Below are 27,848 nucleotides of genomic sequence, written 5' to 3'. Positions count from 1 at the left end.
TCGTAATTCAAGTGGGTATTCCCTGTGACTTAATTTACACAGGACACAGGCCAGTTCTTGAAAGGCGACAAGCCAACTAGAAAGACATGAAAAGAAATATAGCAAAATTTAAATAGAGATGGGTAACCTCATGTTGACCTAACTGTCAGACTTTGAACTGTCTGGGCAATTTCCTGAGTATACTTTTAGGCAAATAAATCTGTCAGGATTAATAGTGATAATGGTAATGTTTATTCAATATAAAACAGTAGCAATAAAAAGCCTCTTTCAAATAAATTACAGTCACTTTACAGATTTAGGTTTCTAGATGAAATACAATAATTTATATATTGTGGATGTTGTGGAACTTGGAAAACCTTGGGTAAGACTTACATTGAATATCACAAGTTACAAGAAGAGACAGAAGAGCCTACATCCCTCCCAGCCTTGCCCCCCCACCCCACCCTGTCTCCCCAACTGCCTCTCTCTCTCCCTGCCATGTGAAGACACTGAAAGAAGACAACCATCTACAAGCAAAGAAGTGGGCCCTCATCAGACACTGGGTCTGCGGGCACCTTCATCTTAGACTTCTCATCCTCCAGAATTGTCAGAAATAAATGTTGTTTATGAGATCCAGTCTACAGTAATTTGTTATAGCAGCCTGAACTAGGAGAGCATTTAATGTCAGCTTCGTTCTGTGCTTTTTACCTCTTATATCTCTCAAATCAGTCTACTCCTCTCCAACTCCACAACTATTACCACTCATTATCATTTGACAAAAGTTTCATGATTGGTCTGCACCAATCCATTATTAATAGTGTACACAGAATGATCTTTTTAAAAGGCAAACCTAACCATCTCTGACCTCCACCTCCCTCTCCAGCCTCTTCTTTCACCACTCCCCCTTTACATTTTCAGCTCACTCAATGGCTTGCTTACAATCCTTCATTATTACCATGCTCCCTCTCAGCACAGAACCTTTGCACATGTTCTCTTTTCTCTGTGAAATGTTCTTCACTCTCCTCTTAACCTCCTTAATTCTAGATTCTCTGGCTCTGTAGTTACTACTCCCTCAGGCAAAGCCTCACCAGTTAAATCTTTCTGTTAAGAGCACCATATACTCTCTTTCATAGCAGCAGAAATTTCATATTTACTTGGGTGATCATTTGATAAACATCTGTCTGCCCCACTAAATTTTAAGCTCATTAGGGGCTAAGGCCATGTCTAATTTTGCTACACACAGTATCCCAGCACCAAGCACTGCACCTGATATACAGCAAAAGCTCAACAGACATTTGCCGAATAAATGAGAGAATAGTCTCATTTTCACTCTGCACCTCAGACTTAACAACTCATCATTTTTTCACTTCTCCCTGTCCTTTCCTCTCTTCATCCAATCACTTGCAATATCTACCTCCTCAATGTCTCTTCCACCAGTGTCTTTCTTTTCATTCCTCCATTCAGTAATTATTTGAACAAGTATTTATGGGGCATCTATCTGCCAAACACTGAAGATACTGTATAAAGAAACAGACAAAAATCAAAGCTCTCATGCTAGTGTGTCATGAAGGAAGGGGATAGGAAAGGGAATGGTGGGGTGGGGTGGGGAATAGATAGGTAAGAAACAAAAAAGAAATATATAGCATGTCAGTGATAGGTGCTAAAGAGAAAGGAAAAAAAGCAAGTAAGGGGGATGTCAAATACTGGGGTGAAATACTGGGTAGGTGAAATTTCAGGCAGAGTGGCCAGGGAAGACATCCCTGAAAAAGAATCATCTGAATAAAAACCAGACATGAAAGAACCAACCAAATGGATATCCGAAGGATGAGTATTCCAGGTTTTCTGACTTAATGTGCTTCCCACTTTCACCAAGAAAGACCCCAATTAGCTTAGGTTAGATCTGCTGGAAAATTTAGTCAAGATGACTTTCCTAGAAGTGAGCATACTAAAAATTGAGCACCAGCCGAAAAGAAAAAAGGCATCTAGAAATACATAGCCATTTAGATATAGAGAAGGAAGAAATTAAGTCACTTAGAATATCACTATTATTTATAGAACAGAGTAACAACAAATATTCAAAATTACTACCTTCAGTCAATCAAGAAAAGTTTAATTTAGATGTATATACTCTAAGGTAAGTAATTTTACATTTCAGAAAGATAGATTTTAAAGGACTTTTCATCCAAAAAAAACCAAAAAAAACAAAATAAGCTAACCAAACAGTTATAGCAATTACAGTGGCACCTGGAATACACAATCACCCTAACTCAAAATCAAACATTCATGTTATAAGTGGGTTTATCATTATCTCACTTAACTCTTTTAATTTCCATTATCACAGAAGTACAGTGAAAGATGTCAGAGATCTGCAACACTGTGGTTTTGGATTTTTTTTCCATATGTAATTATAAAACCAAATGTGTCAAATCAGCTAGCTTGTGTTCAAAAATTCTGAATAGAATACACTGGAAGCAAAAACAAAACAAAAAAATTTCAAAATTTTGAATGGATACTTGTTTCTCTTTATCCAATTGCAAAAGGCTCAGAAATAATACCATCGGCACACTCAAACGAGACTAATGTCAATCTACACATAAAAGATTTCACAAAAAATAAAGAATTTGACATTAATACCACTTCTCACTCCCAGCCTTCAGAAGGCACATTCACCTTAAGCAGAACTTATTGTTATGTCCCTGATATAAATTTCTCAAAGAATTTTTAATACCTACTTTGAATGAATCTTAGAATTTTTTTTTTTTTTTTTTTTAATATGCTATCAACAATGCCTTTAAGCTAAAGACTCCTCAGGGGAAAGTTTAACAAATTTAGAAAAATCTGGGCAGGTTCTATTACTAACATGGCATTACAAAAATAAATATAGAAACAAGAAAACATTATAAAAGATTCTTCTCTCATAATTATCTCCATTCTCCCATCTGAAAAACCTCGGTCTACATTTAAATTCTACAGCAGTCCCTAACATGAGAAGTCGGTTACACGTTCATTCATAAAAGTAGTTTACTATTTTGGTAATTTTAAATTGTAGAAAAAATATCAAGCCTTTCTACTCAAAAATGTTGGCTTCACATGTATTGCTCAAAGAAGAAAGAAACCATCTTGGTGATGATATTCTGTACTGGTGGAAAAATTAAAGTATTCATACGACCATTATGAAGGTTATTTTAAAAAAGGGAAGTGAGAAACTGATTTAGTTTTAATTCTTTCATCATTTCTGCTACAAAGTAAGAGTGAAAGCAAAACCATGGAGAAGAAACCTAGAGTAGCTATGTGCTGGAGAGTCAGGGAAAACATACAGGGAAGACAGAAATTCATAACGTTTGACTCCCTTTTTAGTATTAACACACTGTTCCTTCAAATCATCCTCTTACAATTTTTTCCCTCTTCCTAGCACTCTTTCCCTCTATCTTCATTTCTAAGCCTCAATCATCACTTAACAGCTCTAGAGAGTTTATCCCATACCTTTCTTTGAGCAATTTCTCTACCTATCCTGTCATCGCAAATATAAGGTTTCTTTAGGAGAGTGAAGGATCAGTCTGGAATCAATCAAGCTCTAAAAAATCCAGTAAACTGACTGATGGAGTTTGGATGTGTTGTCCCCTCCAAAACTCATGTGGAAATCTGATCCCCAGTGTGGCGGTACTGGAAGCTATTTGGGTCATGGAGGCGGATCCTTCATGAATGGATTAATGAGTGAGTTCTGCTCTATTAGTCCCTGACACCTCCTCTCTCTCTTGCTTCCTCTCACCATGTGATCTGCTTTTACCTGTCGGCTCCCTGCCGCTTTTCCGCCATGAAGAGAAGCAGCCTGAGGTCCGTGACAGATGCAGCTGACCCAGAATCGTAAACCAAATAAACCTCTTTTCCTTATAAATTACTCAGTTTCAGGTATTTCTGTTATAGCAACACAAAATGGACTGATACACTGACCAATGAGATGAGTCTGGACTCCTCTGCAGAAGGTTGTGAAGGCAAGAACAGAATAACATACTCCAAATGACTGAGGACTGGCGTAGTCCCAAGTGTTCAGGAGCTTGGTGATCTATTCTCTAGGCCAAATTGCCTGTCCTAAGGAATTAAGGGGCCTGATACAGGCTCTGAAGATAGTGTAGGCTGGCCACTAGAACATAAGAATACTTATGGTAGAGGAAAAAAGCCCACCATGTAATCTGGTTATTAACTAGAAGCATTCAAGTCCAACCAATGTTATTTATTACTACATAGTTCCAGAACAGAAACACTGGAAACATTTCCTCTCCTTCGTTCTACATTTAACACAATACTTTGTACAAAATACAAAATACTGAGATTACTACTAATGAAAAACACATACAATAATATAAGAAAGTGCTCTGCAAACAGTAAAATCTTATACAACTCTAGGTTGTTATTATTAATAATAGTCTTCCCAGCATACACTGGCCTCAAGTGGGAAATCCTCCATCTTTATGAATATGTTCAATATAAATAGTTTATTTCTTTTGCTTTCCAAAAAGAAAAAAAAAATGTGCAACAAATGAATGAATTAGATTTTTATCTTGAGATTTCATGATACAGAAAAAAGCTGTTTACCAAACACAGCAAATAAATAGGAAAAGTATAAAATATATGCCTAAATTAGTATATAATGTGATATAATAACATCTCAAATATTGAAGATCAAACAAACCAAGTAAATAGTTTATATAGAATGAGAGAGAGAAAATAAATGCACATACTTTCGAAAACATTCATCAAGAAAAACAGTCTTTAAATGCGTATTACCTCCTGGTAAATGGCAGTTGTTTCACACAAAGGGGACAGCCATTTGCACACGACCAAAAAAGAAAAAAGAGTTTATAGAACATTAAAAGATAAGTTACCATAAGGCTTTGCAACTTGGTTTATTATCAAATAACATTTTAAGTATGCCACTTACAGCTCAGTAGTTTGTTATACAAGGAGAAGATAGTGGAAGAAGAGTAAAATAAAATGTCATAAGAACTCACTAGGTCAAGGTACACTTACTACCACTCTTCACAAAAACAGTATGGGACTTAGAAGAACAATGGCATAGACAGAACCACTGGGCCTAGCCTCTTGCAGTAACTATGATTAGACTATTGATCAGAGACCAGTGCTTACCTAAAAAGAAAGTAACCAGTACCCTGGATGACTCATGTGAATGTGCTTTGTGAACAGAAAAACCTCACTTGTTTCTCCTTTTTCTTTCTATGAGAGTCCCATATAGAATGGACTTCTGTTTTCTTCCTGGGTCATCTCTATTTACTATACCAGAAGAATGACTCTTAAATAAGCTTAAAATTCAGTATTTATGTCTGACTTTAAAACATGGAAAAGCATTATTTTTCTCAACTATGAAACCACATTTATTTTTTGGTTATATTTAGACCAGTGATTTTAAAAACTAATTTGCACATACATTTGAAGTTTTTTTTATTTTAATTATTATATATTAATAGGCAAAAATATACCAAAAATTCAGCATTTGGATTACAAAGAAGACCAGAAGATTACCCCCAAAAAACTAGAAATAAGATAATTTAAGTACATTGGATAGGCAAAAGAGTTGAATAAGTTTTATTGGTCTTATTTACCTGATGTCCTCTCTTAATAATTTGCTTCTAAACTCTTAACAAACAGAATTATATACAGTGATAAAAATGCATTAATTCATTGGTAGAAAAACAAGCATATTCTCATAGATGCTGAACTTACTAAAAAGGGTGGTATACATTCAATATATTATGCAATTATTAAAAGTTTGAATATAAAAATGTAATTGTATATCTTTAGTTATATACACATATGTAGAAGCATATATATATATATATACATACACCTATATACATATATATAATAACAATATTTTAAATGACATCCCATCATTATGGAAAAATAAGTATAAATAAGTTGAAGTTTTAAATTTAAAATAAGTTTCATACATTCACTTCCGAAATGTTAAAGAATTGTTAAAGAGACTAAGAAACATATTGGGATGACTAAATAGCTTGTTTACCTAAAAGACCTTATTTCTTTATATGTATATCAAATAAAATTTAAAGAGAGAACCAAAAGCTCATTCACACATCAGTTTTTCATTTCTTATAACATGATATGAACAAGCATTTTACAAATAACATTAACCATACACATTCCCATTAGACAAGTGATGCTAAATTTACCAATGGCATCCATATTCTTACACCTCCCTAACCCCAAGACGCTCTAAGAAGAATTTCTAAACTTGAAACTTTGAGTACATCAGAATTAACTAATACACATTACAGTTTTAATAAACTATAATTTTTATAACTAAAAACGTTTCATAAGAAAAAATTATTTATTAAATGATCAAATATATGAATTCAATATTTAATTGTTATCTAATTATTTTGTGTTTACTTCTGTTGACTCCCTAAAAGATTTTAAACAGCATGCAAAATGTTCATTACATCACCAGGCAGTGTAGGCACACTGTAAAGGCTACTAATATCCCAAATAACAGATAAAAATAAATATGTTGCTAATAAATATTTCATATAATAAACACAAAGCTAATTATGAAATACAATATTAATAGGATTTTAAAATATACACTAAAAACATTCTTTAGAAATATTCCTATAAAAACTGCAAGAAATGTAGAATCTACGACGATAAATTAAGAAAGCAACAATATTCATTTTGCTTGAATGTTCTCATATCATTATAATGCAATCTATGAGGGTACTTCAAAAAGTTTGTGGAAAAACATATTACAAGATAATACGAAACTTTCCATTTTTTGAAGACCCCTCACGTTTCTTGAAATTATAAAGTAATATAAAAAGAACAGCATTTTCTTCAAAAAGGTAATTTGCTTTTAAAATGTTTTATTATATCAATATGCTGTTATTCTCAAGTCATGTTATAAGCTATTATCAGCTATATTGGAGAGTTCAGGTTAAGAATATTTTGAAACCCTTTTAAAAGATATTAGAAATTTCAAAGACTTCCTTGTAAATCTATTAAACAAATGAAGCAACAAATCTTTGTATAGCGAAGGGCCCACAGACAGCTTTATTCTCAGATCCCGATGTGTAAATAAGAAAGCCAATTAGATTAAATCAACTCAACACTAATAAATTGTCGTTCAACTACAGTTAAAAATAAGCATTTACTGCCCTCCCATTATGAGTCAGGCACCATACTGGTGCTAGGAATACAAAGAAGAAAAAGACATTGTGCCTGTTCTTAATAAGCTTACAATCTAGTGGCAACAAAGAAATAATTATAATACAATGTAATGCATTTCATAATTTTAAAAAAGACGAGATTCCAAGGCAGTAGAGAGAAGACAAGAGGGTGACTAACTTTTCAGAAACACTTAAAGATGGGTAAATTGGCGAACCCAGATTTTGAAATATGAACAAGATGTTCTCAGACCAAAAAGTCACAGGGAATAGCAAGTGCAAGGGCACAGATGCATAAAATACTATGTGTACAGAAAACTGCATTATGGTTGATATAAAATTCAAGAAGGGAGAATAGAAGTTGAAGAACTAGGTAGAGTCTAAATGTACATTCAGTGACATCAGGTTGATAGCTTGAAGTGGGTAATGGTAGGAATATATATATACCATGGAAATCTGTAAACACTAAAATCAGGATTTTGGGGTTCTTTTTAAATTTACATCCCACCCCAAACCCCAGAGCCAGGTGTTAAACATTTGCTAGCATAGCACTGGAAATACCACATTCCAAAAGGTATTTGAATACAAAAAGGCCATTTAATGTGCTACTTGATTTTACAAAACAAAAACATTCTTTGAAGGTAGGATGCAATGTAAAATACAATTTTGCTTCCAAAAAATCCATATTTTAAAAAATAAGAGAAGAAAAAAACTACATCCTGACACAGTCCATTCCACCTGAAAATTGTGAAGTTATTTATTTATTTATTTTTGGTGGCTGGTCAGTACAGGGATGAACCCTGGTCCTTAGTGTTATCAGCACTATACTCTAACCAACTGAGCTAATTGGCCAGCCCTAAAAGTTCTTAGGAAAAAAAGATGCATCTCTCTGTAGATGTTAAGTCACTGATCCTGTCTCTTAGAAAAGTTCCTAACACTTTCAACAATTTGGGTCAAACAAAATAAACTCCTTCTCTTTGTGATCAGACTCCAGTATTTAAAGAGAGCAAACATACAGTCTCAGTATTTTCTCTTTGATATTTTTTCTCCATTAAAGATTGCAAAAATTTTCAAGTAAAACAAGTAAAATACTGCTACTGATATTAAGAAAATTCCATTATACTGAGCATAATGCATTTTTTACACAGAAAATTATCACAACTGGGACCATAACAACTTCAGCAAATCTAACAATTACAGAAATTAATGTTAAATGTTAGAATATTAAAATAGATAAGACACTTATCTTGAAATATTTATAAACCAAACCTTGCAACCTTAACCTACTTATTATCATAATTACTTTGCATCAGCTTAGATGCCAGCTCATTTTCTCAGCTCTCAGGTTTCTCCAGTTACTAGTTCAGCCCAGGCCTGTCACACTAAGGCTGGAATAATCATAAAAGTAGTGTGCCAGAGAAGCTACCTCAGTTCCCAAGGGGCATTCGTTTTATTAGTGCCTCACATCTGTCCTCTGGTTTACTTTGACTTTTATTCATTCACTTTAAAATATCATTACAAACTCACCATGTGGCAGGCCTAGTGCTAGGCACTGGAAGTATAATGGTAAACAAGAGAAATATGGTCCATAACTTCATGGAGGGCAGTCTACCAGGAGAGATGTCCATTGAACAAATAATCTCATAAAAATTAAAATTATCGATTATTATAGGTGCTATGAAAGCAAAGTATATGACTCCAGCAATGTACAATAGGCACATCTGTCTCCGCTGGAGACTTAGAAAAAACCCTCTTAAAAAAGCAAAATTTGAAGTTGAGCATTTTTTCATGTATCTAATGGCAATTCATGTATTTTCCTTTGAGACATGCCTGTTCAGCTCCTTTGCCCATTTTTTAATTGGGTTATATGTGTTTTCACTGTTAAGTTGTTTGAGCTCCTTGAATATTCTGGATATTAATCCTTTGTCAGATGCATAGTTTGCAAATATTTTCTCCCACTCTGTAGACTGTCTCTCGCCCTGTTGTTTATTTTGCTGTGCAGAAGCTTTTTAGTTTGATATAATCCCATTTGTTTATTTTTTCTTTTGTTGCCTGTGTTTTTAGGGTCATATTCATAAAGTCTTCACCCAGTCCTACTTCCTGAAGTGTTTCTCCTATGTTTTCTTTTAAGAGTTTTATAGTTTTGGGACATATATTTAAGTCTTTAATCCACTTTGAGTCGAATTTGGAATATGACAAAAGGTACAGGTCTAGTTTCATTCTTCTACATATGTATGTCCAGTTTTCCCAGCATCATTTATCGAACATCTAGTTTCATTATGCTACATAGGGATGCTCAGTTTTCACAGCACCATTTATCAACATCATTTATCACTCAGCATCAGGGAAATGAAAATCAAAAGCACAGTGAGATATCATCTCACTCCAGTCAGACTGGCTGCTATCAAAAAGAGAATTACAAATGCTGGCAAGGATGTGGAGAAAGGGGAATACTTCTACACTACTGGTGGAACTGTAAATTGATGCTGCCATTATGGAAAATGGTATGGAGGTTCTTCAGTCAACTACAGATAGAACTGCCATACGATCTAGCAATCTCACCACTGGGTATATAACCAAAGGAATGGAAATCATCATGTCGAAGGAACCCCTGTACTCCCATGTTTATTGTAGCTCTATTTACAATAGCCAAAAGTCAGAACCAACCTAAATGTCTATCACTGGATGACTAGATAAGGAAAATGTGGTATATTTATATAATGGAATACTACTCTGTCATAAAAAAGAATGAAATACTGCCATTCATACCAACATGGATGAACTTAGAGAAAATTATGTTAAGTGAAATAAGTTAGGCACAGAAATAGGAATACCTCATGTCCTCACTTATAAGTGGGAGCTAATATTAATAAATAAGTAAAAATAATAATAAACAAAGAAAGAAAGAAAAAAGATACAACAATCACAATAATATGATGAACTTTGAAAAGATGAGAACAGAACTGAGGTTACAGGAGGTGGGAAAGCAGGAGGAGGAGGGGGTAAAGGGAGGAATTGGTAAAGGGCCATGAAAATTAATTACATTTCAATAATGAAGAATGTACTAATTATCCTGATTTGAACATCACATATAGCACACAGGTATTCATATTCAATGCTATACCCCACAGGTATGTATAATCAACTATGTTCCAATAAGAAATAAATTCAAAAAACATGACTCAAGACCCAGAAGATGAGGAGGAGGAGAGTTCTAGGCAGAGGAAACAGCATTTTTTCAGTTCCAGACATGCTGGTTCCCACCTTTGCAGTCTTCTGGCATTTTTCTCCTGAATTTTTAAAAATAGTTAACAATCCTGACCCTTCCTATCCCCCATAATAACAACAACTAATATTTATTGAGCTCATACTACTTGGAAGATATCATTCTACACAATTTGGCTAGCAGGTTAGCTCAGCTGATTAGAGTGTGGTGTTATGACACCAAGGTCAAGGGTTCAGATTCCCATACCTACCAGGCGCCAAAAAAAAACAAACAAAAACACCAAAAAAAACCCACCTTCATTCTATGCAACTTAAATACATTAATTCTTCTAATCCTCTCAGTAACCAAATAAGATAGGTTCTACTAGTATTTTGTCATTTTACAGATGAGGAATCTGAGGCACAACAAAGAGAAGTTAATAAACCAAAATTGCATAGCTACTGGTACTAGTCCTTGCATGTTCATCATCTCCTTTATAACTCTTCACTCTTACATAACTTATCAGAAGCCCCAGGGGGCAAGCTAAATTAGCACTACTATTCGGAAAAGAATACTAACCAGGTCTCCTATACCCTCCAAACTGCAACCCTCTTTAAGTAGGCAGGATTGTACCTATTTTCTACAGTTTTCAGAAATTAGGAATGAAAAATTGACTGAGATAGCCTATAGTAAAATATCTTCAGGAGCAAGAAAAATGTTTTTAGAATAATTAATACATTCTTACAAAAAGTTATTCACCCAGAATAGAAAATAATAAAAACTAAGCAAGGAGACACAATTAAAATTTATATAATTCTTTCTATACTGTCTGAGAGAGAAAGATAATTCTGATGATTTTTTTCTTTATAATTCAAGCCAGTAAATATTTTGAATATTTACAAAAATCATCCAATATGTAGCAAACTAGCTATGATACTAAAGAAATTCCCCCAAAATCAATATTTTCCATAGGTATGCACCTTTAAAATAGTAAAGAAAAAAAGAAATAACTATAAAATGCCCTAGGTCTCACTCAAAACTATATTTAGATATTTTCTAAAGTTCCTGTTAGGATCAAAAGTTTCATCTGTAAATTCACTGTTGAAGGTGATGTGGAAAATAATAATTAACTGGGTGATTGATACAGGTGAGTGTATGACTCACAGTTTGCAAAAGAAAATAATTTGGGGGAAAAGGCTCAGGAAGAAGAGAAGTAAATAATGGATTATGGATGAAATGAAGACCTTTCCTTCCTGTCCAAGGACTATCGCCGTTCTTAATGATTAAGGGAATAGTGAGCTGTCTGCCAGAGAGCAGAAAAGGTAAGAAACAACACTGTCTCTAAGCGTACCTCACATGAAAGTTTTCAGAAATAACACTCATAAAATTAAACTTTCTATAAAAAATTACTGGAAAACCTAATGGAAATTAGTACAATGAAAATGTCAAAATAAAACAACATTACATTTGTCAGGAACTTGAATAGAATGAAGCAGTAGTTTAGGTCAAGTTGTAGAATCACCTAATTTTATTCCATTTGTTTTTTTTTTAAAAAGGCAGATATAACACTGATTTACCAAGAGACTTAGTGGGGTTTGGTTTTGTTTGTTTTTCTACTCCATGGGTTAGTGCAAAATAAATACTTTGTTTTGCTACTAGGGGTCAGTAAATTAATACAATGTGCTGTGGCTTTTGGTTCTAGAAGTCAAATTCAAGCCACTGAATTCAATTCAATTCCACTTTTTTACTAACTGCCCCTCCCTGTCATATATATATATATATATATATATATAACATATATATTAAAATATATATCATATATATAAATATACTTTTTTAAAAATCTCACACTAAGGCATGGGTTTTAATTGTTATCCTTGCATTAAGAATCTTGAAAGAAAATGAAGAGAATTTCATTTTGATGAAGTCCTATTCAACAGGAAGTTTTTAACCAATTTAATTTTTTAATTTACATTTTTATGTACATTTTGGAGTCTCTACTAAGTGATAGCATTGAGCTAGACGATTTATACACATAAATTCACTTAAGATTGCTTGGTTTAATTTGTTATGTATATACTGCCTGAGGAGAGGATAAACAATATTTTTATGATGAAGCAAACAATGTCATATCACTGATGGCTTCTGTATGAGCAACCACCAGTCATTCTGGTATACTTTATGCCTGTATCTTAGATTTAGTTCATAAAAACTACCTGATACCACTTGAAGTCTCAGGAAAAAAATAAAAAATTAAGAGCTGTGTGTGTGCACCCACCTGCACATGTATCCTAGATAAGATATTTAAACCTAGGCAGTTCCGTTCCAGGATCTTTACTGTTAAACACTAAGCTACATGCTCCCCTGTATGCTGGAAAAAGAACAAGGTGTGACTTTTAAAATGAAATTAACTAATTTAGGAAACAGTACCTTCTAGAATAAAGGATCACATTTCTCAAGTCAGTACACTAGAGAAGTATCAGGATTAAGTCATAAACAGGAAGAAAATTTATAAGACATTTTTTTTGCACTTATTTATCAGAAAGTTTCTAGTTTTTTCTTTTTGGATATTGTATCACCTACTATTTTTGTCATCTCTTTATAGATTTTAAAGCATTTCACATCTCAGACCTTATTTAATCCTGCCAGCAATGGTATAAGTAGGGTAGGTGTCATGGCTAATTTTACATGTCAACTTGGCTGGGCAATGGTGCCTAGATATTTGGTTAAATATTATTCTCAATGTTTCTACAAAGTTGTTTTTTGGGTGAGATAAACATTTAAATTGGTGGACTTTGAATGAAGCAGACTACACTCCATATGGATTACCCTCCATAAGAGTAATTGGATGAGGGTAGGCCTCTTCCAATCAATGAAAGACCTTAATAGAACAAAGACTGACCCCAACTGGAACAAGAAGGAATTCTGACAGCAGACTGCCTGTGGACTCAAACTGCAATTCTTCCCTGGGTCTCCAGCCTGCCAGCCTACCTTGTGGATTTTGGATTTACCAATATTCCACAATCGCATGGGCCAATTCCTTAAAATAAATCTTTTTCTCTCTCTCTCCATACACACACACACATATATACATATATACACACAGACATACAAACATATATATGTATATATACGCAAACACATACGCATCCTGTTGGTTTTGTTTCTCTAGAGAACCCTGGCTAACATGGAAGGGCAGCTGAAATTAAGACTAGAAAATATGGAACAAGAATTCAGATTCATGTCTTTGTTTCCAGTCCGTCCTGAAAAGATTAAATTAAAATCCTCAAGAAGCCATACTGGAATTCAGTTTTCATACTCTAACCACACATCCAGTGTAACATTTCTCCTAGCCTACCTTAAATGTGCTTAGAATACTTACATTAGCCTAGGGTTGGGCAAAATAATCCAACACAGAGCCTATTTTATAACAAAGTGTTAACTCTCTCATGTAATTTACTGAATACTGTACTGAAAGTGAAAAACAAAATGCCTGTATGGGTACCCGAAGTACAGTTTCCAACGAATGACTATTGCTTTTGAACCATCATAAAGTTGAAACATCATTAAGTTAAACCATTGTAACTCAGGGACTGTCTGTACACTAAAGACCACTGAATTGTATATTTAAAATGATTAATATTACAATAAGTGAATTAATCTCAATAAAAAAGTAAATAAAAAACTAATCAACTTACCTGCCCTTTCTGTGGTGCCAAACAACGAACAACTTCATCCACCATTACTGGAATATGTAATTTAGCCACAGCTTCAGAATATCTATTCTGAGATCTGTGGAAGTCCTGAGCTCCAGTTTGATCTGTTTGCTGCTGGTCTTCATATTCATTATACTTTCCTGCTGTGGTATGTATTTTTTTTGGCCAGACACCTACATTAAGTATGCCAGATTCCAACCAGCACAGAAGGAATTCTTTATGTATTCTATAAAAATGTGAGTACCGAAGCATTCTGTAGATAAACAAATCTAGAAAAAAAAAATTTTAACTTAATGATTGTTGGATTTTTTAAAAGAATGTTATATACTTGGAGGAAAGCAAATTAATACGAAACATTTAACACATCAAAAAAATATGTAAGACTCATCATCTGAACATCTTAAATAAGTGAATGTGACAAAATGCACCGGCCATTCCTATATAGGATCGCCATGCTCCCAGCGCCACACTCTCCCAAGTGCGCCACGGGCTCGGTCCCCAACCTTCTTATATGAAGCAAGGAACCTAAGAGAACCCAGAAACATTTAAATATAATTTAAGTATAATTTTTTAATGTGGTCTGATAAGCTCTAAGACCCAAGGAATATGAAAATTGATTATTCAGTCATCATTTTTCTAAAATATACTTTTTAAAATTTTAATTAAGTCTAAAGAGTGAGCTCAATGAGTTAAAACTGTTTATTTGAAAGCAATCTGGATGACTACAGGGATTATAAGGATCCTATTTATTGCTCGGACAGTCCTTTATTTCAAGCTCTTCTATTTCTCATAATGCTAAATCTCATGACTAAATCTTTGACTTAACTTTATATGAGAGGTTGTCCTGGAAAAATACTATGCATGTACACCCAAAAAGGAAAAGGAGATGATCTGGCTGTAAAAAATCTTGCATATTTGTCGTGGATATTCTCTGATGAGATTGTCTCACCACAGGCTTTATCAGTGGAGTATATCAGTTTAAACTACAACTTTATAAACACTCAACTAAGCACATTTTGGCATTTCATATCCACCTTTGTTTTAATTGTCTGGGCCCTGCACCCAAGAAATAAAGCAAGTAAATTACTGATACATTCTTTGAATTTCTCATACTTGCTCCTTTTTTTTCTGCAATCTTAAATCTTTAAAATGCAGGAAAAAAAAATTTACATAAATGTATTAACAGAAGACCTTTTGAAAACACTATGCTTTTTTTTTTTTTGGTGACTGGCCAGCGAAGAGATCCAAACCTTTGACTGTAGTATTACAAGGCTGTACTCTAACCAACTGAGCCAACCGGCCAGCCCTGAAAGCATTATGCTTTTTACCCAATCGGTTCTAAGCAACACTTTTTTGTTTTTTTGGCAGTTGGCTGGTATAGGGATCTGAACCCTTGAACCTGGTGTTACAACACTGCGCTCTAACTAACTGAGTAAGTGGCCAGCCCTTCAAGCAACACTTTTGATATTACCACAGTAAATATCAGTTAACTTACTCTTTTTTCCTTATGGACTTAGTTATTTAAGAATAAGGCCCACACCTTTCTATTCACAAAATCAGATGCACACGAGTGGCTTAGTAACTGTTTTTTGAAAAAAATGAATGGATGGATAAATTCTAGACTACACAGAATTAAAATTTTTATCAGTCCTCACTACAGGAAATTTCACCTGTATGACTGACTCCATCAAAAACCACATATTTTTACATCATCACGAAAGGTAAATCGCACTTACGGGGTCCTGGGGTATGAAGCCAGGGACTGGACCCCCTCCCACAACCAGGCACTCCACCATCACCATCACCAACTAGGTAAGGAGCATGCCAAAAACATCACCTCCATGTGGGTGGCCAACCACAGCCACCACAATAACCATGGCTTCCATAAAAATGGCTAGATTTTTTTGCACAAGCCACTGTGCAGATGGTCCACCAGCCACTGGAGTGCATTGACACAAGTAGAGTCAGAGACCAAAGAAGAGGATATCTCTCTCCACAAAGCTCATTCCAGAGTGACAGAAGAAGCATCTGCTCTAAGATAATATTGGGGGACCTGATCACACCTCTCATCATTGGACAGATCATCTAGGCAACAAACCAACAGAATAACCATTACTTTTTCAGAAGGAGAGAAGAAATCTAGGGTAATTAGAGGAGTGAAGGGGGAGGGAGAGGAGAATGGGGAGAGATTGGACAAGGGACATAAAGAAAAGTATGACTTGTAACAATATATATGCTAGTAATATTGATTTGATCAACATATGTCAATGCTGAGCCCCCAAAATATGTATAATCAATCATGAGTCAATAAAATTTTTTTAAAAAAAGAAATATAAATCCCACTTAAATATGACTTTCCTTCTTTTTGCAACAGAAAATGAAGAGTAATGTTAAAAAGTTGATCATAAGTAATGACTAAATCAGAAATACAAACATACAAGATTACATTAATATAACAACAATAAGATGTTATCTGGAGGATAATACGTCAACTTTATCAAAGATATAATCCACATAATCCTGTAGCAAATGTGTCACAGGAAAAATGAGAGGGGGAAGAAAAAGGAGACTAGAAATGAATGTTATGGTGTTAAGTAAATTTTTGGATTTTCAGCAATGACAAATTAGCCAAATTATTAATTAGGCCTCAGGTTTTCCAAAAACCTTAGGTTTACTTGCACAAAGTAAACCCAACTACCCTATAACTTAGTGTTTCCAACATTTTTCAAAATAATAACTAACATTTACTTAGCATTTACTAAATAACACTTACTATTCTAAGCACAATACCTGTAATTACTCATTTAATCCTTACCACAACTCTGGGAGGTAGGCATTATTGTCCCACTTTACAGATGAGGAAAACAGAGAAGTAGTTTGTCAAGGGACACATAGCTAGAAGGCCATAAAGCTGGAATTGTAACACAAGCAGTCCACCCCAGAGCCTAAAATCTTATTCCCCATGCTACAAACATAGCCCACTAGAACTATTGAAAGCACTTGTGTAATTTAATGGTATTTTAATTACAATGACTATGTATTGTAGTATCTCTTAAACTAGATTTTTTTTTTTTTTTTTTTTTTTAAGGAACCAACATCCTATGGCTTCACCCTGCTCCACTTGGGAACAACCACATGCTGTGGAATATCCAATAGAGGGCATACAATCCATAGGCCTAAATAGTGGAATCTGGAATATTTAAACAACCTACATTATATGTCCAGAGTTCGATAATTAAAAAAAAAAAAAAAAGGCAGCTCAACTCCAATATACGAATCAGAACCACACAGGGAAAAGTAGGTAGAAGGGTTGAAAAAACGTTATCAACAGTATTTAATTCTTTTATGCTACATTCAATTTCTATGTATTTATTCAACTATGTTCAACGTACAAAGCCTGAAGACGTTATTATGAACTAACTGGCTACTAACGCGTCAACATAGAGAAATGGCCACAAGTAATTCATTTCCCTCTTTGGTTGTTTCCTGGAATATCTCCCTAAAAATGGAAGGGAGCAAGCTCTAAAGGGAGTTCCTCCTCCTCGGCAGCCCAGTCTCCTACCGGACAACAGAGACCCCCTGCAGTCTTTTAAGAGCCAGCCTCTCTGAATGACTTAAGTTCCCTCTGGTAATAGTAAGAAAGCAGAGAGCTGGGAAACCTGGCCTCTAGTGCTGACTCCGTGGTGTCTTGGATTAGTCATTTAACTTTTCCCTACAAGCAGTTCAGGCTGGTTAGACCACAAAACTAGCCAGATTACTCTTTTAATTGTGGGAACACGAAAGTGAGCGATCCCTGTGGAAGACGACTTCCTCAAGGGTGCTGACAATTAACTATCATTGCAGTCAGTTTTCCCGTGCAAGGAAATACTGTTTGAAAACTTAACGACAAAAACGCGACCTGGAGGCTGGCACCGAACGCAGCGAAAGTGGAAGAAGTTCTAAGGAAAGGGAAAAATACACCCTTTTGCCTAAGAATACTCTGACAAGAGAATATTTGGAAACTTCTAAACCCAGGCTGCAGGCGTGTTTTAGAGGGAGCGGGAGCAAGGGCGTGGAAGGTACTTCCTTTGCCCCGGGCGAATCCAGCAACCCCTGGGAGCACCCCCGAAGGCGTCGTGGTTTCCAAATGAGCTCCCGGGACTCGGCCATCTTCTCACCTGAGGCACGAAGATTTCTGTTGGAATCTAACTTGGGCCAGCGACGACCACTACGGTGCCAGAGAACCTGAATTTGCTGCACGTCTAGCTCCCATCCCTGGGGGAAATTTGCAAGGACGGACAGATTGGGCCCACGTCCGCCCCAGCAACCGAGGACTGTCTGCCTTTCGTTCCGGGGCTTCCAGCTCCCGCTGCCAAAGGGTCTTGTAGGTGCTGGGGTTTCCAAACGACGTTCCTGTGGGAAATAAATAAGACCTCACCATTGCCTTGTTAAATTCACTTTTACTTTTTTTTTTTTTTTTTAATGTCTGAGGTAACTTTAAATCTAACTTTCCATTTATTCTTATCTCTACTCTTTTCGGTTTACAATAAACGTATATTAAATTTATGTTCTATGAACACAGCAGTTACTTTATACTCCAAATTCTAACAAAAGGTGGGAATTTCTGTTTCCTAAGCTCTACATGCTTAGAAATTTTTTATTCTTTTTCCTTCACTTCGTTACAATATATGCCATTCTCTTACCTTTTTTGTTACATTTTCTTAATGACTTGCCAAACTAAAGAGTAGACAGCTGGCACAGTAGTGGCACTCATTGTAGTGTCAAAATCTCTCTGATTTAATCAAATGTACAATTTCTTAAGAATACAGACCGGGGACCTCATCATCTGAACACTGCTAAATGGCTAGTGTAACACTGATTTTGAAATTAAATGTAAAGTAAGAACTTGGCTTAGGTGTGGAAACACCTGTGAGACTGGTAAGCCTTATACAATTGTCAAAAAAGACAAAATGTAAAACACTTCTATTTACTTATTTACCATTAACCAATGCACTTTCATAAGGAATTGGCAAGATATGCATATTTTAGATTAGATTCAGATAACTTAATGACATTTCACCTAGACAAATGGCTCAACTCTGAATAGGCTTGTTTGTTCAGTTCAAAACAAATGTTTTCCTTTAGGGATTTTCTGAAAACTTCAGTTTTCTCTCAGTGAAATGAAGATAACAGTACATATATCTCATGGGCTAATTTGAGAATGAAATGAGATAACATATGTAAAGTAATTATCAAAATGCCTGGGACATCAAAGGCCAAGTACTACACAGTGAGTGCATATTTGAAATTAAAAAAAAGGATTCTCAATTTTATTACCAAACCCAGGACCAAACAAAGAACTATGTAATTATATAAGATACATGTAATACCAGAAAGTAGTAGTTTTACTTATGTAAAACTCCTCAAGTGTTCAGAAACAATCATATACTATACACAATTCTCCCGGTTTTCTTCAATAGGAAATAAATGTCCACAATATAGAGGTTTTCCACACATTCTTTCCTTTACAACACTCTACATTGGTGTTGTGTCATCTTATTTACAGTGATATTGAATCACCAAAATGCAAGCTCCAAGAGGGCAAGGATTTTGACTATTATGTATTATTGTGTCCCTAAAATCTACAATCAATAATTGCTGAATAAATTGATACATTATAGTAATATAAATAACAAAAATAAAAATCATATAATACCATTAAATGTATCCTGTCAAATAAAGATGAGTTAATTTAGAAAACATATTTCCATTTTTTCCAGGTATTTTTCTCTTTTCAAAGTGTACATTCTGAAATAGCACCTACAACCTGAGACATAAAAAAAAGTCATCCAATAACCAACTAGGCCAATACCTTTAAATGAATTTATTTCATAATGTCATCATTAGAACGTAAAAAGCAGCACAACACCAAATAGTTTCACAGTCAACACTAATGGGAGTAGGCCTGGGAGTCCTGAGAAATGAAGCCTGGGGCCTCAAACTAAAAGAGCTGAGCTTCCAATAAATTCAGATGAAGAGACCCCACAGTTCAGCTCAAGTGAATGTGGCTGAAAGAGGTCCCTAAACCTTGGAGGCCTCACTACCAAGTTAAAGAAAATAAACATCTAGAACCCATTAAACTACATCCAACAGGCTCCACCTCTCCCCATAGCAGAGGGCTCATTCCAACCCCTGCCCGTGCCCATCTCACTCACACCCCGAACCCTGGGACAGAGCTCTGCGCCCGCGGATCCAGGCGGCTGCCTCCCACCTGCAGCTCCAGCCTAGTCCCGCCCACCTCGGCCACCGCCTCCGGAAACGACCGCACGAGTTGCCACGGCAACACGCAAACAAGGCCACGCACTGAGGCGTGCGGCTGAGCCTCTCGGAGCCAAGCTACAGCGCGCCGCGGCAACGTCCTACGTGATGACGTCACAGTAACGGCAGCCAATGAAACGAGGCGCTGAGGAAGCTGGCTTGGGTTTGAATATCGTTGTTGAGTTTGAAGCGCCGAGAGGCGGACATTGAAGGGAAGTGGTCGCAATCTCTCCTGGGCCTGAGGTAAGTGAGAGGCACGCGAGGAGAAAACTGGTCTCTGCGACGCTGCTTTTGATGGACCTGTCTCATAGGGAGCGGAGGGTCCCACCGCCTCAGACCTAGAGACCAGGTGGGCTTGTTGAAAAAAACAGAAGCAGGGGAGGGGGGAGGGGGGGGCGCGGTGGGTTGTGGCCAGGGTCACTGGGGAGAAAGTGAAAGGAAGACGGGACTCGAGATCCCGCTGAGAGCATGGCTCTGCCTCATGGTGACCTTCGACTGCTCGGCAGGAATGTCAGGGATCTCCTCCGTAAGTTCTGAGAGTAAGGCGGAAGTTTTAAAGGTATCTTGGCCCTTCTCCCAGACTTTGGCAGAGGGCTTTAACTGGCCAGCACCTCGCAGTGCGAAGGTCCTTTGGGTTCCAAATTGGGAGTGTTTTTTTTTAAGACGCAGATGCAAGTATAAGTCTGGGCTTCGCTATCAGATAGGGAGCTTTCGTTCATTACCACATACACTTTTTGTTCACCGAGGTTTTGCTATTAGCCTTGCACTGATCAGTCTGGAACCCGCCGTAAGCCCCAGTTGTAGAATCAAGTCAAGGCCTGTCCCTACTGCCTAACGGGATTGCTGAGGATCAGATGAGGTATGGAAGAAATACTGCTTGGCAGAGTGCTCTGCAAATGAAAGGGACTGGAAACAACGAAAATCAGTCTTTTTTGCAGTCTGTACTTAGTTTCTGCAAGACTCCCTTCAGCCCCTCAGTTACAGACAGACCTAGGCTGACTGCTGTTCACTATATGAGAAGAGATGATGTGACTAGAACTGACTAATTTTTTTGTATAATACGTAGTTTGGGATATTAACTATGGAATAATTGGGTAGAATGTGTTAGGCACTCTACAGGCTTTTCTTGTTAGTGTCATTCCACCACATCCAGACCCTAACCTTGGGTTTTGGGAGGTTTTTATGAACTTTGGTGTTAGAGAATATGAGGTCCAAAGACTAAATAGTGCTTGTTATTAAGTTTATATTAGTATTTTGTAAGAACTGTCTATTTCAGTAAACAAAGATTATCTGCCTTTAACAGTAGTAATTAACCTTCTCTTGTGCTATTGAACAAGTATTTACAAATAAACAAAATTTTCATTTTAAAAGTGCATCTTGTCCCACTATAGCCCTGAATCAGTTAAGGTACACAATAAAATGACTTTTATGCTATAACTCCATGGAAACTAGGAGGGAAAAAAATGCCCAGATGTCAGTGCCACCCTTCCCTCCATTTGACCTTTTCATTCTTCCCTGATGCTTGTAAGTTAGTAGAAGCAGTGGCTCTAACACAAAGGTTATTCCAAAGAGAAGTTTAAGTTAGAAAACTATAAGTAGTGTTGAGGGTAGTTCCCAGTCCTAAAAAATGTTTGTTGAATCTGAATCTAGTTCAAATTTGAAGAACACTAAGAAAGCCAGTGTGGCTGAAGCAGAATAACCAAGGGGTGGACAACATTAGAAAAGGAGGCCAGAGAGATAAACAGGAACCAGATGTAGGATTTTTAGGCCATGGCAAGTAGTGTAAGGAGTTTGTATTTTATTTTTATGATGGGAAGTCATTGGAGAGTTTAAAGGAGGGGAATAATGTGAGATACAGAACACAAACTGATTGCTTTTGAGGAAAGTATCAGTACATACAATCAATATTATCATTATACTTACATGTAATTTTGGGTGAATCTTTAACTCAATTGGCTTGTATTTTATCTAGCATAAGCAGTAGGTATATACAAGTTACAATTTAAGAATTTGCCTTTTATTTTGGTTTATATTACCTTGAAACTATTGAAGAGAATTAGGTTTTAACACCTCTTCATTAAACATTGGCGAAGAATGAGCTGTTCTATATAAATGAATCTCCCAGAAAATTGAATATGAGCCCTGTTAAGTAATAAAGTATTTTAACCACATTCAGTGATGGAAATAAAGCATGATCCTCCCATTTCCCTAATTTTGTAAACAAGAAATTGGGCACATTATTTAACTTTTCTCTATTCATGAGAGTCTTCATTGTGATTGCCTTTTATTGTCAGTCATTGTACTCTACTGTAACATGTTGTTTCTCATAGAGAAATATATTTTCTGTTTGCCTCTCCTCTGTATGGGTAAATTGCTTTTTGGATTCTCTGTGTACTTTTTATAATTTATTAATTCATTTATTAATCATATATTTGAGAATGTACTATATACCAGACACTATAAGAGACTAGGGATATAAAGTAAAAATAGACAGTCCCCATCAGCTGTCATTTCTTCTCATTCTCTTGTACCCTCTTCTAATCATGCATAATAATCATGAAATTTTGGAGCTTGAAAAATACTTCAGATATGATATAGTCCAACGCTTTTGTTTCTTATATTAGCAACTGAAGCTCCTTCATCACTCTTTCTTTCATACACTACTTTCTCTAAACTAGACAAATACCCTTCTATTATAATGAGCAATGGTATTGGAAGTATTTATCCTTCATGTTTTATTTCCGCCAATGAAATCCTACCAGTTTGCTCTTTTGATTCTATTCAACAAATACCACTTAGGAGTAGATGTACTAAAATTGATCAGAGGCTGTAATACTGTCTTCTGAACAGTTATCTGAAAAGAATTGTGAATCAACACGTTATCACACAATATTTAGGCTCTTCTTTTGCTATCTCCATATTAAACATGGTCAGGAAATTTGCTCTTTGTGTGCCTTGTTCAGAATCAACTAGATGTCCATTTCTTTTAGTCAGCCATGTTAGAAAAGAAAGAAGGCATCGTGTATTAATGTAAGAACAATCTCATTAATCCCAGAAGATGTGACGTCAGTATATTTGAACAGACTAGTTTTTACATTTTGATGATTCTGCTGACTTTAGGCATTTTTATTAAGAATATTATGTTCACTAATTTGTTTTTAAAAAGTAGGGAAATACGTGATACCTTAAAAATTAAAGCCAACGTCATTCTTAAACTCTGTAACAGGTTGCAAAACAAAGTTATATTTGATATTATACTTTTTAAACTTCTTTAGGAAATTGTCAAAATTTCTCCCCAAGTTGTTACTTGAATATCTATTGCCTTCTAAAATGCTTTTAATTATCTACACAATGGAATACTACTCAGCTGTAAAAACGAATGAAATACTGCCATTTGCAACAACATGGATGGACCTTGAGAGAATTATATTAAGTGAAACAAGTCAGGCACAGAAAGAGAAATACCACATGTTCTCACTTATTGGTGGGAGCTAAAAATAAATAAATAAATTCACACACACACACAAAAAAACGGGGGGGTGTGGGGAAGAAAAAATAACAACTACAATTCCTTGAAGTTGGTACGACAAGCAAACAGAAAGGACATTGTTGGGTGGGAGGAGGGAGGGAGGTTTTGGTAATGGGCAACAATAATCAACCACATTGTATATCGACAAAATAAAATTAAGAAAAAAAAATTTAAAAATTAAAAAAGTAAAATAAAATGCTTTTAATAATTTCCAATTAGCTTCCAAATCAAATCTAAACTCCAGGTCGCATTGATCCTCTAAGCCGGCCCCACCCTTATCCAGTTTTATCTTTTTAATGCATCTCTTTCCCTTCCTCTCTGTTCTCTCCAGCTGCAGCAGAAGGGAGTAAAGATACCCTTGAACGTCTTTTTAGATGCTGTAGGTGAAATTACATCCATTCATCTAAAACTAAACAATTAAAAGAAACAGGAGATTTAAGCAAATTGACCATGCAGCCAGTTAGCCTGTGTACTTGGGCTTTTGGACCGGCCACCTGAAGCACTCATGCTCCAGAGGGCCACTTGCTCATTCTCTCACTTCAGTCTCTTCAAAAGTCACCTCGCCAAGGAAGCTTTTCCTCCGCATCTAAAATAAGAGTCTGCTTACACACTCCTGACCCTTTCTATCTCTGGGCTCAGAAAAATACCTAGCACATAAAAGACACTGAATAAATATTTACTAAATGCATAACTTGTTTTCCTTCCTCATGTGCTTTTTACCTAGTTAATAACTATCCATCCTTTAGCTCTCGGCTCCATCACTTCCTTTAGGACGCTTTCTGACTATATTAATCCCCCATTACAGTATTATATAGCACTGTTAACCTTTCTCCTATAGCACTTGTCACAGTTAAATCTTTACATATTTGTGTCAGTATTTTGTTACTGTTTCCCTCATTGTACTGTAAATAATAATAATAGCAATAATAGCAAACAGTTGTAATTCATACTCTGTGCCAGGCATTGTTCTAAGTGCTTAATCCTTACTTAATGTTTACAACATAGGCAATAGTAGTAGAGCTAGGATTTTAAGCTAAGCTGTCTGGCTCCAACATCTAATAGTTAACTTATTGAATTAACTAATTAATTAGCAAGAGATACCTTCCAACCTTGAGATTCTAAGATTTCTTTTGAAATAATCACATCGTATTTTATGGGCTTTCTTTAATCATTTCAATTGTGTATATTTTATCTATTTTCTTAGAAGTATATCTGTTAAAGTCAAAGCATTGTTGATTATTTCTAAGATCTTTTAGGAATGTGTTTGAGAGGTAGTTTTTGATATCACAAGGAATGTGGGACACTATTAGCCTTTAATAGACAGGGGACAGAAATGCTAAACTTCCTCTAATACATGGGGCAGCTCAAAACAAAGAATTTTCCTACCCAAAGTGCCAGTCATAAGCCCATTGGGAAACACTGAAGGATGAACTCAGTCAGTCACCTTGGGAAGAGGCAGGAGTAGGGACAGACAGAGAAGAGAATTGACATTTATTGAATACCTTAGTACACTGAATATTTGTTATCTCTTTAGCCTTCACAACAATCCTATGAGGTGTTATTGTCTCAAATAGAAACCTGAGACTCTGAGGTTAAGTAACTCGTCCAAGGTCATAGAAGTGAGGTATAGGTGCTTTGTGGGACTTGGCCAGATAGAAGCTGAAGGATGAAGAAAGAGCACAGTAATAATTCCCCTGGGACCTGTTAGAATCCAAATGACTATCTCTTCCTCTTCAGCCTTCTATTTTTGGGTAAAGACAGAGTCCTAAAAAGGCATCTGCTGCTTTTATATTGCTTTGGCCTTGTTTGAATTCTGTCCAGAAGTATATGGTTTTCTGACACATTTTAGCTTTAAAATTGCTGTTATTTCTCCCATTTAAAAAAACAAACAAACAAATCATCTTTCGGCCCCTCTTTCCTGTTCACCCACACCATTTCTCTGCTCCCTTTTGCAGAAGTACTTCCTATATTCACTGTCTCTGAATCCTCCATTCAGATATTTGTCCTCATCACTACCCCAAAATTGTTTTTCTCATTGGCCTCTGTGTTGTTAAATCCTATGGTTAGTTCACAGTAAGTACTTGACCTATTAACAGGATTTAACACAATTGATCACTGTTTCCTCCTTGATTTAAAGGTTTCCCAAAAGGCTTAATGCAATTTTAAGCTTTAAAAACTTTTAAAAGTTTAAAACTGCACTTAAACTCTTAAGACAGCCTTTGCTTTCTTAACTTGGCTCCCAACTGCCTTGACATTTCCACCTCAATATCTGTTAAAATTCTGAGACGTAAGATGTCAAAAACTGAACTCCAGATCTTCCCCCTCCCCTGCAAAACCTGCTCCACCCTCAGTTACTTCCATCTCAGTTGATGGCTATTCCATTCTTCCAATACTGCAGCCACAATGTTATTCTTGAATCCTGTCTTTCTCTTGTACTCCACATCTACCTATCAGGAAATTCTGTTGGCTTTACCTTCAGAATATATCCAGAATGACCACTTACCACATCTGCTCCTACCACCCTGTTCTGAGCTGACACTATCATCTCTTTCTTCTCTATATTACCTCAACAGGCTAGTCTCTATTCCCTAAAGTATGTTATCTACATAGCAGTGAGAGTTATCAGATTATGTCACTCATGCGCTCAGAACCTTCCAATAGTTATTTTTCTTATTCAGAGTACAAGCCAAAGTTCTTTTAATGTCCTGCATTTTTCATCTCAGGTCTTACTACTGTCTCCTTGGCTCACTTCATTCCCACTAACACACCACGCACTACCCTAGGGCCTTTCTGCTAGCTGTTCTCAGAAAGTGCTTCCCCTGATATCTGCATGACTAACCCTCACATCCTTCAAATCCTTACTCAAATGCCATTGTTTGGGGGTGCTTTTTCTTTTTAATTGACAAATAATAACTTCATATATTTATAGGGTATGTTCTGAAACATGTATACATTGTGGAATGAGCAAATCAAACTAACATCTTCATTATCTCACATACTTGTCATTTCTTTGTGGTGAGAACATTTAAAATCTACTCTTTTAACAGTTTTGAAATATACAATACATTATTATTAACTATAGTCACCTTGCTGTGCAATAGATCACCAGAACTTATTCTTCCTGTCTCAATTATACTTTTTACCCTTTTACCAACATTTGCTCTTTTCCTACCCACCCCATGTCCCTCAGCCTCTGGTTACCACTATTCTACTCTCTACTTCCATAAATTTGAATTTTTAGATTCCACATATAAATGAGATCATGCCATATTTGTCTTTCTGTGCTGGCTTATCTCACTTAGCATAATGTCCTCTAGATTCATCCATGTGGTCACAATGACAGAATTTCATTCTTTTTAAAGGCTGAATAATATTCTATTGTGTGTATATATCACATTTTTTAAATCAGTTTATCTGTTGATGGGCCCTTAGATTGTTTCCATATGTTGGCTATTGTGAATAATGCTGCAGTCAACATGAGAGTGCAGACATCTCTTAGACATACTGATTTCAGTTCCTTTGGATATATACCCAGAAGTGGGATTGCTAGATCATATTAACTCCCTTACCTCCTGCAAGCCTTTAAGTCCTTATTCAAATGTTGTTGTTTTGTGGGTGTGTTGTTTTGGGGTTTTTTTTGCCAGGGGGCGGTCTTAACTTTTAGATTCTAGATTATTTTCCGGATAGTTGAGGCTTCCAAATTGTTGATCTTTGTTTGTTCGTTTACTTTTCCCTTTTTCATATGAAGCAATCCACCAAGTCGGACCATAATTTTTAAACCTATCATTGATGTTTCTTAAACTTGCATATCATTAGAAAGCAGAGACCAGGACCTCTGAATATACCAAGCAGTATATCCTATCTCTATCACCTTCACACCTGAGCTAGCTAGTTGATGTATCCTTGAACTATTTTAACCCTGTTGG

At 35.9% G+C, this 27,848-nt stretch overlaps 2 protein-coding genes across 3 annotated transcripts in view; one reads left to right on the top strand and one right to left on the bottom strand.

Annotated features, from left to right (window-relative positions):
* METTL15 (methyltransferase 15, mitochondrial 12S rRNA N4-cytidine) overlaps positions 1 to 20,309 on the bottom strand; it is a 224,375-nt gene extending 204,066 nt beyond the window's left edge. For both annotated transcript variants that reach the window (XM_063094545.1, XM_063094544.1), the window contains exons 1-3: positions 20,291 to 20,309; positions 18,254 to 18,488; positions 14,079 to 14,365 (exon numbers count right to left, since the gene is read on the bottom strand). In XM_063094545.1, the coding sequence (XP_062950615.1) occupies positions 14,079 to 14,348 (270 nt within the window). In that variant the 5' untranslated portion in view covers positions 14,349 to 14,365; positions 18,254 to 18,488; positions 20,291 to 20,309. The remainder of the gene's footprint in view (positions 1 to 14,078; positions 14,366 to 18,253; positions 18,489 to 20,290) is intronic.
* Positions 20,310 to 20,573: 264 nt separating this feature from the next.
* KIF18A (kinesin family member 18A) overlaps positions 20,574 to 27,848 on the top strand; it is a 77,012-nt gene continuing 69,737 nt past the window's right edge. Inside the window, exon 1 of the mRNA XM_063095345.1 lies at positions 20,574 to 20,636. The gene's annotated coding sequence lies outside the window, so the exon portion shown is untranslated. The remainder of the gene's footprint in view (positions 20,637 to 27,848) is intronic.

Source organism: Cynocephalus volans, chromosome 4 (assembly GCF_027409185.1).
Source record: "Cynocephalus volans isolate mCynVol1 chromosome 4, mCynVol1.pri, whole genome shotgun sequence".
NCBI lineage: Eukaryota > Metazoa > Chordata > Mammalia > Dermoptera > Cynocephalidae > Cynocephalus > Cynocephalus volans.
The sequence above is the reverse complement of the archived record's forward strand: the minus strand, read 5'-3'. Positions and strand labels throughout refer to the sequence as shown.